This window comes from Anas platyrhynchos, chromosome 10, assembly GCF_047663525.1.
Source record: "Anas platyrhynchos isolate ZD024472 breed Pekin duck chromosome 10, IASCAAS_PekinDuck_T2T, whole genome shotgun sequence".
Classification (NCBI taxonomy): domain Eukaryota; kingdom Metazoa; phylum Chordata; class Aves; order Anseriformes; family Anatidae; genus Anas; species Anas platyrhynchos.
The window spans coordinates 5,199,033-5,214,165 of NC_092596.1; the positions used below are offsets into that span (position 1 = coordinate 5,199,033).

At 42.6% G+C, this 15,133-nt stretch overlaps 2 protein-coding genes across 2 annotated transcripts in view; one reads left to right on the forward strand and one right to left on the reverse strand.

Annotated features, from left to right (window-relative positions):
- Positions 1-3,054: 3,054 nt before the first annotated feature.
- On the forward strand, positions 3,055-11,342 carry LOC113841783 (cysteine protease ATG4A). The gene is made up of 10 exons (XM_038184668.2): positions 3,055-3,193; positions 3,987-4,088; positions 4,644-4,716; positions 6,050-6,129; positions 6,668-6,855; positions 7,209-7,287; positions 8,145-8,290; positions 9,343-9,399; positions 10,557-10,668; positions 10,941-11,342. Exons 1-10 carry the CDS (start codon positions 3,100-3,102, stop codon positions 11,000-11,002), a joined length of 993 nt encoding a protein of 330 aa, XP_038040596.2. The 5' UTR covers positions 3,055-3,099; the 3' UTR covers positions 11,003-11,342.
- Positions 11,343-11,720: 378 nt separating this feature from the next.
- COL4A6 (collagen type IV alpha 6 chain) overlaps positions 11,721-15,133 on the reverse strand; it is a 135,612-nt gene continuing 132,199 nt past the window's right edge. The window contains exon 45 of the mRNA XM_038184659.2: positions 11,721-14,887. Within this exon, the coding sequence (XP_038040587.1) occupies positions 14,627-14,887 (261 nt within the window). The 3' untranslated portion in view covers positions 11,721-14,626. The remainder of the gene's footprint in view (positions 14,888-15,133) is intronic.

A 15,133-nucleotide genomic window follows, 5' to 3' on the forward strand; every position in this document is an offset into this window, starting at 1 on the left:
GCTCCACGGCATCGAGGCAGCTGAGCAGCTCCTCCAAGCCGGAGCTGTCCAGGTCGGCCGGGAGCTGGTCCTGCAGGTGCTGCAGCTGCTGGCTGTCCCCTGCCAGCTGGGGAAAGGCCTCGGCGAAGGCATCGGGGCCCAGCTCCAGCAGCTCCAGGGGCTCCTCAGGCACCTCTGCAAGTGTCGCCGCTGAGGAAAAAGCAAGCCAATGCAATCCCCCAAGCATCCCCCGCTGCCAGCTTTGCCATGGCTCCTGGGTGTGGGGCGCCCAGCAGCCGGCTGGGCCAGCCCCAAACTCACCGTCGGGCATCACCGTCTGGGTGCTGGCGGTCGCTGGAGCCTGGGCAGGCTCGGGGGGAGTGGGGCCGGGCAGCGGGGGCCCCTGGTCCTCGCTGAGCCCCACGGCATGCAAGCAGGGCTCCGGCAGCTGCCCCTGGCTGCTGCTGAGGGTGCAGGGCGTGGGGAGCGCCTGCCCCCGCAGCGGAGGCCCCGGCACGAGGAGTGGTGGGGGGCCGGGGTAGGCAGGGGCCTGCAGCAGGCAGGTGCCTGCGGGGTGCAGGAGCTCCCCATGGAGCACGGCCCTGGGCCCCAAGCAGAGGGGAGCACCATCCTGGGGCACCTGCGTCCCCGTCCACATCAGCAGGGGCTGGGAGACACTGGGGGCACCCACAGGAGCGCTGTGGGGGAGCTGCCCCACAGCAGGGAGCTGCCCCACGGCGGCGGTGGGGAGCTGCCCAAGCTGCAGGTGGTGCCCCTGGGCTGGGAGGTGCCCCCCAGGTGGCAGCTGCACCCTGGCGGGGAGCTGCAGCACCTGCCCCTGGACCCCCGGCCCCACGTGCCAGACGGTGGCCTGGGGCAGTGCGGAGGGGAGGGTGGGTACCTGGGGGGGCTGCAAGGGCAGCGCCATCACTCCGGGGAGGGAGGGAAGCAGCCAGGCAGCCACCGTTGGCGGCACGGCTGGGACAATGAAGGGGGAGTTTTGCGTCTGCGGAAGCCGCGGAAGCCGTCTGGGGAAACCCTCTGTGGGAGAAAGGGCGCTGGGCTGAGCTCTGGGGCACTGGGCTCGCCAGCAGGGCCGCAGCCCCGGGAGGAGCGGGAGCTGGCTGCTGGACCTGCCATGATGGCTGGAGAGTGGGGCGGTTGCTTGGGGAACGCGGGCAACGGGGGTTCCGTCCCAACGGCTGACCAGCCCCTCGCCGACATCTTGGGGAGGACTGCAGGCTTTGGAGCCAAGCAGGCTGCCCAGCGCAAGACTTGGCCATCCCCAGCAGGCTTTCCCTCCCACGCAGCACTTGCCATGCCCAGGACGCTTCCACACCACCACTTGCCCGGCCCAAGGCTTGCCCAGCCCAGGACCAGCTTCTCGGCCTCAGCGGCAGTGCCCATCCTTGCCATTTCACCGCATGGCACATTCCCAGCAACCCAGACGAAATCTGCCCCATCAACACGAAGCGTTTCTTCAGCCAAAGAGACCTCGTCCCAAAGAATTCCCCTCTCTTGGAGGACGTTTCCAAGCACTTCCTTCCCCAGGGAATGGTACCCACCCCATTCAAGACTTCCCATCCCAAGGCTTTTGCTTCCCAGGGATTTCCTTCCTAGGGAACATTGCCCTTCTCTCTCATTTCCTAGCCCAATGGCTTCCCACCCCAAGGAAGTCTTCCCATGCTGTAGCCCCGAAATGCCCCCAGAGGGCACCTGGCAGCTACTGGGAAGGAAATGAGCTCTGTCATGGTGAGCTAGCCGCTCAAGGCCCTGCTCTTTGGCCCAGGTGTCTGTGAGGCGGTGTTGGCAAGGAGTCCTGTTGTGAACATAAGAACATAACATAACAGAAGAACATAAAATCACGTAAGAGAGAAAAAAAATATAGAATAACAGAACGCGACATAAGAACATCAAACAAAGACAACTCTCATGATGTGGTCTGATAGGATGGAGGAGAAAGCAGAAATCCAGCAATGCTGTCTTTCCTACTCCTCAAAACCAATTCCGTTGACAACTGGGAATGCTTCCAGCTGGAAAAAAATGCCAGAATGAAGTGGAGGACTCCTTGCCATCACTGTGTTTCTGGAGCACACCTCTACCTTTCTGTCCAACAGGGGGTTTTTCTTGGGAGATAATTGCCCAACATGAAAAAACACAACCAAAGCCAGAGGACCCATCTCCGCAACAACACGATAAATAGAAAAGACATCTCTAGATGCAGACCCCAGAGCTCCAATTCACTATGTCCCACTAGTGGAAGTTATTTTTTAGGCTTTGTTTTTAAGGCCACTGGCTGCCTCCTCCCTTATGCTGCCCATTCTCCCTGTTGTCCTGTCTTCTTTCTCCTGCATTGCTTCCTTTCCTTGCTGGACCTTGCTGAGCTCTTTGATGTTTTGTTGTATATATATGTATGAAGACATAAAACTGTTAGAGAGTGTCGAAAGAAGGGCAACAAACAAGAGGGTCTCTTTTAACAGGGGGATTGAGGTTTGTGGCAAGGTTTTGGTAGCAATTTAGGGGCTGCACTGTGCTGGACACAGCAACAGATGCACCATAAGCCAAAGTCAGACAATAAGCCAAGGTGTGTTTACGTGTGGTTTACGTGTGGTTTAACGTGGTTTACGTATAGAAGAAAGTTTTTGCCTATTGGTGAGTATACTGCAGATTTGCTGCATTGTTCTAAATTAAATAGCAAGATAAGTGATGGCATCGTAGGCTGGGAAAATATTTCTAGAGTATTAGCGCATTTTGAGCATCATTTTAACTGTTTATGCAAACATGAAGATTATTAAAATCAGTGTTTATTTATGTCTGTATGTAAACAGGTCATCATGTTGTATAGCATGCAGTAAATGGTTTGTGAATGCTGCTTGAAGAATGAAAAGAGTAAGTCAGCTCCACAAGGAATAAATGAATTTTGTTTATTTGTGCAATGCAGAGATTAGAATTAGACCAACAGCATGGAACCAAAGTCTTGCTCTGTGCCTTTTATCTGTAGGACAGTTCATGGAGGCTTCAGCAGCCCTGTCTGTTTTCTAGCACTCTGAAATGTCCTCTGTGGTGCTGCACCCAGTTGAAAGCCTGCACTGATTGTGATGAACTTTCCTAACAGGAGGCATGGGTCCTTCGTCGGATGCTGGCTGGGGATGTATGCTGAGATGCGGGCAGATGATGCTGGCCCAAGCACTGATCTGCAGACACTTAGGGAGAGGTGAGTGCTGGTCCTGAGGGAACTTCGGTATTGTCTGCAGACGCTTCTTCGTAAGTACTCCATTAAAAGCACAAACCCTGAATTTATTAGTGAGACTTTCTTTGATGCCCTGGTAACAGTTCCTAATGAATCAATTCATATTCAGCTGGGTGAAATCATCCCAGCCTGAAGCAGAGAAATAGGCGTAGAAGGAGAACAAATGGGGAATCCTGTCGCCATTATTTTATAAACCTTTTAGTGTAACACCCAAGTTGAGGCCAAGGGAAAACCTGCCACCGTGGGACAGTGCTCTTACCCTTCTCTTCACTACTCACTTGTCAGCAGCACGAGGTCCAAACCCCCCTGGTGCAAGCTCTTAAGCATGCATGTCACATCCCAGGATGCTGCCAGTGGAGTGTTTGGACTTTCTGTATGGATCTTATGTTGTTATTTAATGGGTGTTTAGAAATCCAACAAGGTCTAAACACAGCCTGTAGTTTTAAATAATCTTGGAAGCTCATAGATACTGGAATGGCTATCAACACGCAGCATGATCTGTCAGAATATGTTTGCAGTTGATGTTTTTGTTTTGTTTTATTTTCCCTGTTTTTACAATCCAGCCTATGATGATAAAGGGCAGCTTGATAATAAATAACAAGCTTGGAATTCTAGGAGCTCTACACAAAATGTAAATATTCGAGATGAATTGAAATGTCTTTTAACATCTCATTATAAAGCTTTCTGCTGTCTAGACATTTGATCAGTGTAATGAAAACGTCACCATTTTTTATTCTATATCAATTTTTCCTTTCAGATTGGCAATGGGAAAAACACAAAAAACAACCAGAAGAATATCACAGAATCCTACGATGCTTTCTCAACAGGAAGGCTTGCTGTTATTCAATCCACCAGATGGGTAAGAACAAACATAAACTTTCAGGTTTTTTCCACTGAAATTGCTACTGTGTTGAATCACTAATTTGCAGTATGTTAATTCATAATTTTAAAAAGTGGATATGAAGACAATGTGTATGCTTATACAAAAATAAAAAGGTATGCAGATGGGCGCAAAGACTAGTAGTACAGAAACATTCACTGAGACCTAAATAAAGCCATGTACTAGAATGTAGCTCTTGATAAACTCTGTAAGCCTTGGGTACCAGAGTCAGTAATGTTAGAATAGACAGTCTTGTAGGTTATTGCTGTAATTTGTAATAAAGGGCACTAACATTTGTTAACTTGTAATTCTCATTATAGTTTAGAAGCCTTTTGTTTATTAAAGAAACTGGCACTCCCTACATTTTGAAAAGAGCATAGATTGAGAAAATAATTGTTATTGCTAAGTACAGATTGCAGTTACTCTAGAATGTTTGACAGTCACAGTATTTACTGTATATTGTTACCACATTCTTTGTGGTCTCATTTTTCTTTGATTTTGTGTACGTGTGTCTTTTTTTCACTATGAAAACAGCACAGGTGGGTGTTGGAGAGGGGAAGTCAATTGGAGAATGGTTTGGACCAAATACAGTTGCTCAAGTACTAAAGTAAGTGAGATCATACCAGTCTCATTCAGAACGTACTCCCCTGGGGCAGCCAAGACAAGGCCCAGGCAGAGTTTTGAAGGCTGCATCTCCCCCTGTCCCACAGTCAGGAATGTACTTGCCATCTATTTACAAGTGCAGCATGGAATGTCATGCCACAGCTCGGTGTGCAGGTACTGAGTTGGGAATGGGTGACCTCTAAATTTTAATAAAGGAAGAGCCTGAGGAGAAGAAACTGCAGGAAAGTCTCCTGCTATGCCGTCTGCATGCCCTCACCAGTCACACCACAGATGTATATTCCTTTCTGCACAGTGGCACAGCTCTGGCAGGTCGAGAGTGCCACCATGTAGGTCGGAGTGGTGGTGTGAAACATCAGAGAGAAGCCATCTCGGCTGAGGAGGGAACTGAGCTGCAATTCCTCCCTTTCTGAGCAGCAGTTCTGCCAGCAAGGCTACTGGATAAAGATGGGCAGCTCCTCATAGTCTGGGAGCCACACTGAAAGGAACTGAGGCTGCTCAGTTCTCCAGGGGTACGTGGAGGTGTCTTACCTCAGGCAGGGGCTAGGCTACAGGTCCTGCGAGCTCAGCAGCAAGTCTTTGACACCCTGGAACAGGCACATGATCTGAAGAGGGAGGGGAGCTGAAGCATGCCCTTGACTCCAGATCTTTCATGGCCAAGTTTTTCATGGTGAAACGCTCACCCCCATTTCTTTCTGGCTTATTTGAAACAGCTAATTCTGCCAGTGCAGCTTAAGAGTGTAGCTCCCTTCCCCAAAGGTTTGGATTTCGCAGAAGTGGACATAAAACTGTGTGCTGCTGTCTCCCACTGAAGTTTTGATGCCCCAAACCCTTAGCTGATTTAGCTTTTAATGCCCCATTTCTGCTGTGCACGCAGGCTCAGGCAGAAGTAGTTCCACTGAATTCAGTGGAATTTCTTAAGCAAAAAGTAATCTGCAAAACTGGCATAGGAATTTTTTTCTTTTCCAGATGAGAAAAGACACAATTGGGCAAGAACCCATTGCAGAGACTGTCGAGTGCAATAAAAAGTAATAAACTTGATGTAGTTGGACTGTTACTGTCACTGCACTTAGCAGTAAGACAAAACAGTTTGCACATGGTGCAGCGTATATGTTTTTCCTGGTACCACTCAGTACCTATTTTTCTAAAGATATTAAACATTTAATGTTTAAAGTTTTCTTTTTCTTACATGGAGACTTTAAAAAATGCAGAAAGGATGTTTTTTCTTAAGAAAAAAAAATAAATCAAATGGTTCTGAGTGTAAAGCTACCCTTTTGATCCAACTAGTTTGTATTAATTAGTACCTTAATGTTTTCTAGGAAGCTTGCTTTATTTGATGAATGGAATTCATTAGCAGTTTATGTATCTATGGACAATACGGTGGTCATTGAAGACATCAGTAAGTGAAACCTCATCAGTTTTCTGGTAACAGTTTCTGATTTGACTCCATTTGCCAGCATGTATCTAAACATGAACAAATACTTGGGGGGCCATGGGTTTGTCTTGCAAGGGTAAGAAGAGGGAAGAAGGACATACAAACTCAGTTGTGTTTTTTTGATCCCTGATGCCAACTTCGTGCTCACATCACTGGATGTGAAGGGCTCCTTGAAGAATTTCTACTGTCATCATTTCTGCCATTTCATTTCTCTGGCGTTTTATAGGCAAAGCTTGACAGTATTAATAACATTAATAGTACACGTCACTGCAGTCTTAAATTGTCATCCCCCAATCATTTATCTAACGTCTCACTTGGACGTGCCAGCACATACTGTCTGCTAGAATTACTTCTACTAAATAGCTGTAATTGCCATGCCCAGCTCGTTTTGTCTTGGGTGCCCTATAAAGATCCCTGGCAAACTAGCTTAATTCACTACTGAGAGGAAGATCTGCTTTGTGTTCCTCTGTGCGTTGACTGATTTCTAGTTTTATTCCCGCAGAAAAACTGTGCTGGTCCCCTCCTCAGAGCAGCAGCGTGTCCCACAGCAGTGCACATTTGCACAGAAGTGCTCTTGGCCGAAGCAAGAACGCAGGAGGACTCTGCACAGCCTGGAAACCCCTCTTGCTTATTATACCTCTACAACTAGGGATAAATCACATAAATCCCGTATATATTGATGCATTTAAAGTAAGGTTTCTTTCAATTCATTGCTCGTTACTGTCAAATAAGTTTAGGTATCTGTGATCACACAGAATCACAGAATCACAGAATTTCTAGGTTGGAAGAGACCTCAAGATCATCGAGCCCAACCTCTAACCTAACGCTAACAGTCCCTACTAAACCATATCCCTAAGCTCTACATCTAAACGTCTTTTAAAGACTTCCAGGGATGGTGACTCCACCACCTCCCTGGGCAGCCTGTTCCAGTGCCTAACAACCCTTTCAGTAAAGAAGTTCTTCCTAACATATAACTCCCCTGGCGCAACTTATGTCAGTAAAGAAATGAATTACAATTTCCTTTATTCCTTTTGAACTCCTAGGAATGCTTTAAGATGCCACAGTCTTTGGGAGCATTAGGAGGGAAACCAAATAATGCCTATTATTTCATAGGATTTTTAGGTAAGGAAAAAAGAAACTTATTCCAAATGTGCAGATGATCAAAGGAGAACATTTTTTGAAGGGGAAATAGTAAGGAGTCTAAGCGTGAACCTCTAGAAGTAAAGAAAGATGAGAATAGAATAAAATAAATGAAGAAACATATCTAAAAGAGTTTAAAAACAGTATGAGATGATCCTTAACAGGAGGAGAAAGTTAACAGCAAAGCTAGGTGTAAAAATAAGTGATGACATCAACAAGAGCAACATACTAAGAATAGCTGATAGCATTTGACAAGTGTATTGGTCAAATGTCACTTTTATTTTCTTGTATTTCAAAACTGTTTCTGATAGCAGTATCTTTTTCACCTTTTGCATACCTTCTGTTATTAAGTATTGCTCTAATTAATTTAAAATGCATTCCTTCAGCTTTCACCCCACTTTGGGCCAAAATTTTGCAACTCTATTTTGTCCTTTTGTAAAACCTAACCTGTTTTAGTTAGGCTTTTTTGTTCCAATTTCTGAATGAATGCCTAATGGGATTACAGATTGCATCTGTGAACATCCTGTACCTTTTAATCTGTCAAATGTTAGTGTTTACAACACTTGAGATTTTTTTTTTTTAAAAAAAAAAAAAGAACATAAGATAGATAGAACATAACCAACCAAAAAATTACAGTAATAGGTCACAATAGGAAGTTATACTAAATAGCCTGTGGGAAACGTTGTGTCTGAGCCTTCCGATTCTCTTAAAGAATCCCTAGCTGGAAAGTCTAGATTATACTGACTGCAATGGCAATCTAATTTCTATTTTACAGTTCTGGACCAAGTGCTTATTAATGTCACTTGCTTATTTTTAACATACAGCTTTTACCCATCCAGGCAATGAGCTGATCTATCTGGACCCTCACACCATTCAAAGCTTTGTAGATTCAGAAGAAAATGGCACGGTTGACAATGAGAGTTTCCACTGCCAGAAAGCCCCACATAGAATGAAGATCATGAATTTGGACCCTTCAGTAGCTTTAGTAAGTGTCAGGAAATCTTGAATGCATATACTTTATCTCAAAGTAATGTCTCTCTACATTGGTAAGGGCAGCAATGCATCTCCTTGAACAGAACCAAGATCACAAAGCTGTCTTCTGTGATCAACACATAGTAGTTTGTACATAACTACATCGAGAATCTTAGGGCAAGTGGGGAGCTGTCTGTACTGTAGGGAGCTCGCTTTGTTTTCTTTACTGAGCAGCTTTTACTTCTTTCAAGAGGCATTATAATGGTCAGAGCAAGGAACTGAAACAGGTTTACGTGTTTTATTCTATCACTACTTTATGTTTGGTCACCTCTAGACAAGTTACTTAAACTTACTTTATGTCATAATTTAAACATGTTTAAGTGGAATTATTGTATTTCACCCAAAATTACAAATACAAATGTATTATTTGTAATTCACCCAAAATGTCATGGGGTACTGTGGTATTTGAAAAAATTGGATCTGATCCCATGCCAGTATCCTGTGATTGGGTGATTGGCAGTTGTCACCAGTGGGATGTGTTTCTAAAGCTTTAAACAATCTGTAAAGATACCAGTATCTGTCATTCATTCACATACCTGTTTTTTAATACTGCTGCTTTTTAGAAAGTTTGTTTTTTTGTTTGTTTTTTTTTAATACTTAACTACGTAACTGTGCAAAATGTGGCATGATGCAACGAGACAGACAAAATCATAATGAAGAGCAAATATTTTCAGTATAGATACCAGAATGGAGATGTTCCTTAGGTGGTCCATCATCTACAAGTTTTCAGCTTCTGCTGATACCTGGACTGTAGGAACTGGGTGGCGCTCCATGGAGGAGCACACAGGAGCTGCTGCTATTTTTTGCTTGACTATTTCGTTAGGGGTTTGCAGGCCCTTGTTCTCCCCGTGGGTTCTCTCCCTAGAGCTGCCACATATTTGGAGTCTTGTATCTACTGATCGTACAGGGCATTACTGTATCAGAGGCCAAACCGCCTTACCTGCTGGTACCACATACCTACCATCTGCAAAGGTAAAACTCTGTGTGTTTGTTTTTTCCCCTAAGGGCTTCTTTTGCAAAGAAGAATGTGATTTTGATAACTGGTGTAGTCTTGTACAAAAGGTAAGAGTGGGAACTTAGCATCTCGATTTGTTCTTTATAAAGTCTGGTTTTTATTGTCTGTTTTTTGTAAAATTTTCCTTTGCATTTTCCTTTGTATACAAATTGTATGAGCCATGGAGAAGAATGCATTAAAGCATCAGGGTAAGGCAATACTACTGAATTGCTAATTGGAAATTGTTCAGCACTTTACCAGCCACAAACCCTGCCAGTTGGAAAATGGGTGTAAACATCCACACTTGAAGGTGTTACTGGGTGACACTTGCTTTTAACTTCTAATTCTCACTAAATGACTAAGGTTTAACTGCCATATTGTAGTGATGTATAAATGATTTGCTTCCTGATCCTTTTTTATTGTTTGACATAATAGGCTGCGTGTTCTAATTATGACTGTTAGTCCCTGCTATCTTAAAGATCTGATTCTGTAAGCGCTGCAGGCCTCTAGCTCCTGCTGATCTAGGGAGAACAGAAGGTGCTGGCTGCCACAGGAAACAGACTTGAGGATGTTTCTGCATGCAGCTGTTAAACTAAGCACCAGACGTCTGAATGTAAAGTACCATCAACCTCTAAAGGCATTTATTTAAAAAAAAAAAAAAAAATCAGCTAAGGAAAACAGTTTGTAAATAACTGAAATACAGGAAATGAAGGTAACTTCTCTTTGAAGAGGAATAGCGTTTGGCTTCAGGAACACCTTTTTTCCTGACCAAAACCTGTCCTTCAAAATCTGATGCGTTTTTTTTTTTTTTTTTTTTCCCCTTGGAGGAGCTGATAGATCTGTCTTTTGTGCTATTGATCAACAGAAAACTTGAGGAGAGTTCTATGCGAGCAACTTTCTTTCAAAAAGCAGAAAATATTGTACATTCCTTCTGTGCTTGCTACATGTAAACAAAATTACAGGTTTGCAGATATCAAAGCTGATATCAAAAGATGATAAGACTGATAATTTGTAGTACAGTTCAAGAGATCTGTCTTCCAGATGTGTTTTAACTAGGGATGTATTACAGAGACCATGGTGCTTGGATTTCACAGTATGTCTGTATAAAGACTTTTTTTTCCTGATGGACATGCGTAATTAAAAAACATTTTCAATTAAGCAGACACGTTTTGTGTTTGAAGCGTCTCCCGAGCCAGCTTTTAAAATGAAAGCATTCTGTCCTCAGGAGATTCTAAAGCAGCAGAGTCTACGGATGTTTGAGCTGGTCCAGAAGCACCCACCACACTGGCCTCCTTTCATACCTCCAACAAAACCAGAAGTGACAACCACAGGAGCAGGTAAGGCACCGATTAAAAGCCTAATTGTGCAATGTTATGTTCCTCGTTAGCAAATAAAAGAATAATCACAGGTAGAATAACTATCCTTTGTGAGTGTCAAGCAATATATAGCAGGCATGTATCCAAACAAGCCATACAATTGCTAGCACAGATTTTTTTTTTTCATTCTTACAAAGTACTTTTCTGGAATGCGTCTTTCAAAGTTTTTTTTTTTAAGTGAACAAAATCAGGCATGTCTTTAGAAGCATTTTTTTCTTTATCATTTTTTACAGAACTCATTGAATCTACTGACAAGCTATTTGAATTGGAAGAATTTGAAATCCTGAGTGTGTGAAGGAAACTGTGGTGACTCTTCTGAGTGTTGAATATATTGGTAATATTATTGCATTGACTTAAACAGCCATGTTAGCCCCAAAGTGCCTGAAATTATGGATAACAGAGCACAGAAATCTAGTAGCAGTTTAACACACAAGCTTCCCCAGATGGAAAGGCAGTAAGAGATCTTGTGATAAGATGCTTAAAGGGAATCTCTTTTTAACGTACCTTACCTGGAGACAAACGGGCCTTTGAGATTAAGGCAAAAATACATGTATCACTGGGTACCATGTTTGGAGAAAGGGATAACCCAAATGGATATTTCTTGCTCTCATATAATAATGCAATAGTTTAGTTCTTCAAGCAAAACAGTCTTCAGTTAAGGAGGATGTTTACTTCTGTTCCCTCCTGTGGGCTGCGTCAAAGGAAAAATACATTGTCTTGTTTAAAAGATCGACTGGATCAGGAGAAAATTGTTTCCTTGTTAAATATTTTAACATGTATTTGAGCAACCAGACTTTATTACAAAAATGTTTCTGTAAAAGGAACTATGTCTAATGTATACATTTTGCAATAGCCTTCCTGTTTCTGGGAGACCTCAAGAGGAACAGGAGACTCAAATAGTTGATACAGATCACAACCACTGTTATAGTTATGGTATATTTCACCTTGACCTTAAAATTCAAATGATTAAAACTTAGGTTATTTCTTTCCTAGTTAAAATGAGTCAAAGGTGGTTTAACTGTACCTTATTTATTTTAAAATAGATTTACACAAGTTTCTCTGTTACAGCACTCTATCTGTGCATCTAATAAATTTCTTAAGCTTTTCTTAGGTTGTATGCTGCTATGTTTGGTTAATTTGTGTGAACTAAATATAGACCAGGTTATCTTAAAACTTAATATATAAGCGTACACAGATTACTGAATTGTTGCTTTTTGACTTCTTGCCTTTTGAAATCTGTTTTGGTAGAAGTGCCTTAACCCTACAGGTTTATCAGAACAGCCTGGGCAGTTTTATTTCTAAGGCAGAGAATCTCTCTCTAGCAGCCATAAGAAAAACAGTTCAGAAAAAAGAAAGGCAAAGATTTTTAATCCATGCTGAAGTTCCTTTTCACTACCAGACAGTCCCCCTTGTGGTCATTTTGTCATGCTAGTGTAATGAACATGAATTGCAGACTTTCATCTTCACCAATAAATGACAACATAGAGAAATACTGAATATTGTCTCCTCTCACTTGCACCTCTCGATCAGGGCCACTGTTTTTTCAAACAAAAGAGTTAACGAGATCCTATTGCATCTTGTTTAATGTTTATTAACTACAGTTTGGAAACCACAAACGTAGAAAAAAAATATCATTTTCTTTCTTCTCTGTCCAGGGATATGCTGCATGGTTTTTTAGGAGATTCAAGAGGTCTTCAGGGCCAAACCCTCCGTATGCAGCAAAAGCTTGTGAGGCCCTGCAGACTTCTTGAAGAAGTGTTCTTGGGGGGGGTAACCAGACTTCTGAAAATAGGGCTGCTGGAAGAACGCCTGGTGATAGGAATTCGCACCCTCGGTACCTGACTGAGAATGGCTTATGTGTAAACAGAGGAGGAACTGGCTGGGTTTGTTGAACTCGACGGAAGATTGGGTATTGGTATCAACAGAGCCAGCTTACTGCAAGAGAGGTAGGTCCCTAAAGATACTGGCACTTAGAATGCATAAAGCTCTGATCCTGGAACAAAAACAAAACACACATTTGCATGCGTCCATGTTCAAAAATAAAAACAAGTCCCTGTTGGAGTTTCCCAGAGTTAATTGCAGAAATTTTCAAAAGACAGTGAGCTTTACTATGTGCAGACAGTTTTTTAAAGTTGCATTTGCTTAAACCAAGATGCAGATACCATATGATCTGTCTGTGCTAGGACAGCTAAGAAGTAGATTAGATATTGTGCACAGAAGGATTGTCACTCGGGAGTGTTAAAATGCCTTAAAAAATATTTTAAAAATACATCCAAAGCAGTTGCAGGTCTTTCACAAGTAGGAATATGTTAAATGAAAGACTAAAATGTGATTCAACTCTAAAATAGGCAGAGCTCTCTGACCCTGATCTGGGAAAGTAACATCACATTATGCATATAATTAATTGACAAAATCCTAGTTATGCAAAATCCAAATCAAAAAAACATTGTTTGGGTTGGAAGGGTTGTGACCTTAACGATCAAATCCCTCAAAGGTAAAAATATTACCTGCTTAAAACTAAGCACTTTCGTAAATAGTTTGCTGGATAGAGCTAGAGCTCTAAAACCTAGTAAAGAAATAACACTTTACAATAATGTCTCGGTCTTGTATTAGTAGTAATTTCCTGAAAAAAAATAATCTTTACAATCTTTATGCCAAGGTGCTGGTGTATTTGCAAGGCACTTCTTTTAAATGTCATGGAATGTCAATATATAAGGATTTCGTATGCTTCCCTCTAGAAAGAGAGATGCATAACAGCTTTAGCCCAGCTAAATGAATTTGTGATATACGTTACATTCACTTGCTTTTTTCATGGCTTTCCTTCAAAATATGTAAGGATGTTAAAATTAGTAACATTTCTTTTTAATTACGCTCTGAAGGTAAGTAGGACTTCTTAACAATGCATACAATAGGAATACAGTTTTTTAAACTGAGAGAAATAAAGCCTAAAGGAAGAATACAACAGATCGTGACTGCAGAAATAAAAATGTACATCTCATAACTGCTTTCTTCTGTGTTTGCATAAGCCTGCATGCTGTTTAGTAAGCCTCTACTTTTTAAATACACTCAGCTTGAATAATTACAAGATAACCGTGCCAAGGCTACCTCAGAAAGATTTATGTTCATAATAATGAAGTGTTCCTGCCTGCACGAAGATAAGCACAAACCCTGAAGTAAACATTTTACCTGGAATATATCTCAACAGAAAGCTATGAAGAATGCTAGGGCTGTTTTGGATTCCGCATCAAAAAGTATATTTTTGACTGGGATAGCTCTTATAAGTCAACCATGGATATGAGTCTGGATTACAATTGATTACTCGTCAGAAAGCCAAAGAACATCCCATCTGTTGAACAAGCAAAGCAAAACAAATTCATCTCTGACTCCTCCTAATGAAGTCAGTTATCAATCATTAATGCTTAAGTCAGTGATGCAAATCATCTACAATGCATTATAAATTTTGGCTAGTTCTGTATTTCTGAGGAGAATGAGACTTCATTTCCATATACTAGACCAAATACTGTTTGCAAAGACGCTAGTAAAGCATAACTTTTGAGAAGTCTCTCTTGATGATTGGTGTGTGGCTTGGACAGAGGAGTGGTGTAACGTGAGACAGCAGTTACTCTTCAGTCTGAATAAGGAACTCGCAGAGGCTTTCTGACGTAGCCATAAATGAGGAAAAATAACCCAAACAACATTAAAGTAGAAGCATAGCACCATGTTCCATAAAACAGGTTTCAGAGCACTGGTCTTCCCTTCTCTGTGTGCAAACTCCTGCCCTTGACACTTGATTTTTGTGGAATTCTGGCCATCTTGATTCATCCATCAAGCACGCACAAAACCGGTTAGAATTTATCCTTCTTCACAGCAGTGATACCTACTCTTCTTAGGTAACGAGAGTTATTTTTGTGCATTTTTGTTACAAGTTCTTCATGCACACCTGGCAGCGGCTGACCCTTGTTCGAAGCTGTCCTGCTTTCAGGGTTTCTGAGGGAGGGGCACTGACAAACTGCTGTGACTGTTCGACGGTCGTGAGCCAGAAGCTGTATTTGTTTGCAAAGTAATGGCACGTCCCTCTGGCACCGTTGCATTCAATGAACGGAGTAGCGCGGAAATCCTCCAGGCAAGAACCAGGTGAGACGAGGGACTGACCTCCACCTTCTGCACCAGCTGCTGTGTGCTAAATGAAGACGTTTATTTAAATGAGTTCAGAGGATCAGAAAAGGAGGTGAACAGGGCAGTAACTCAAGTTCTGTTGCTGAAAGGAGTAAAACGGGCGACCAACTTTATACCTTGGCTACCTGTAACTGGGTTTGGAGTCGGGGCTAGAGGTAAAGAAGCAAAGGAAGGTACTCAGGCTGAGCATACAGCCCTGCTATAAAGGAAATCAGCTTGTCACGGGAAAACTGGGAGACAATAATGCTGA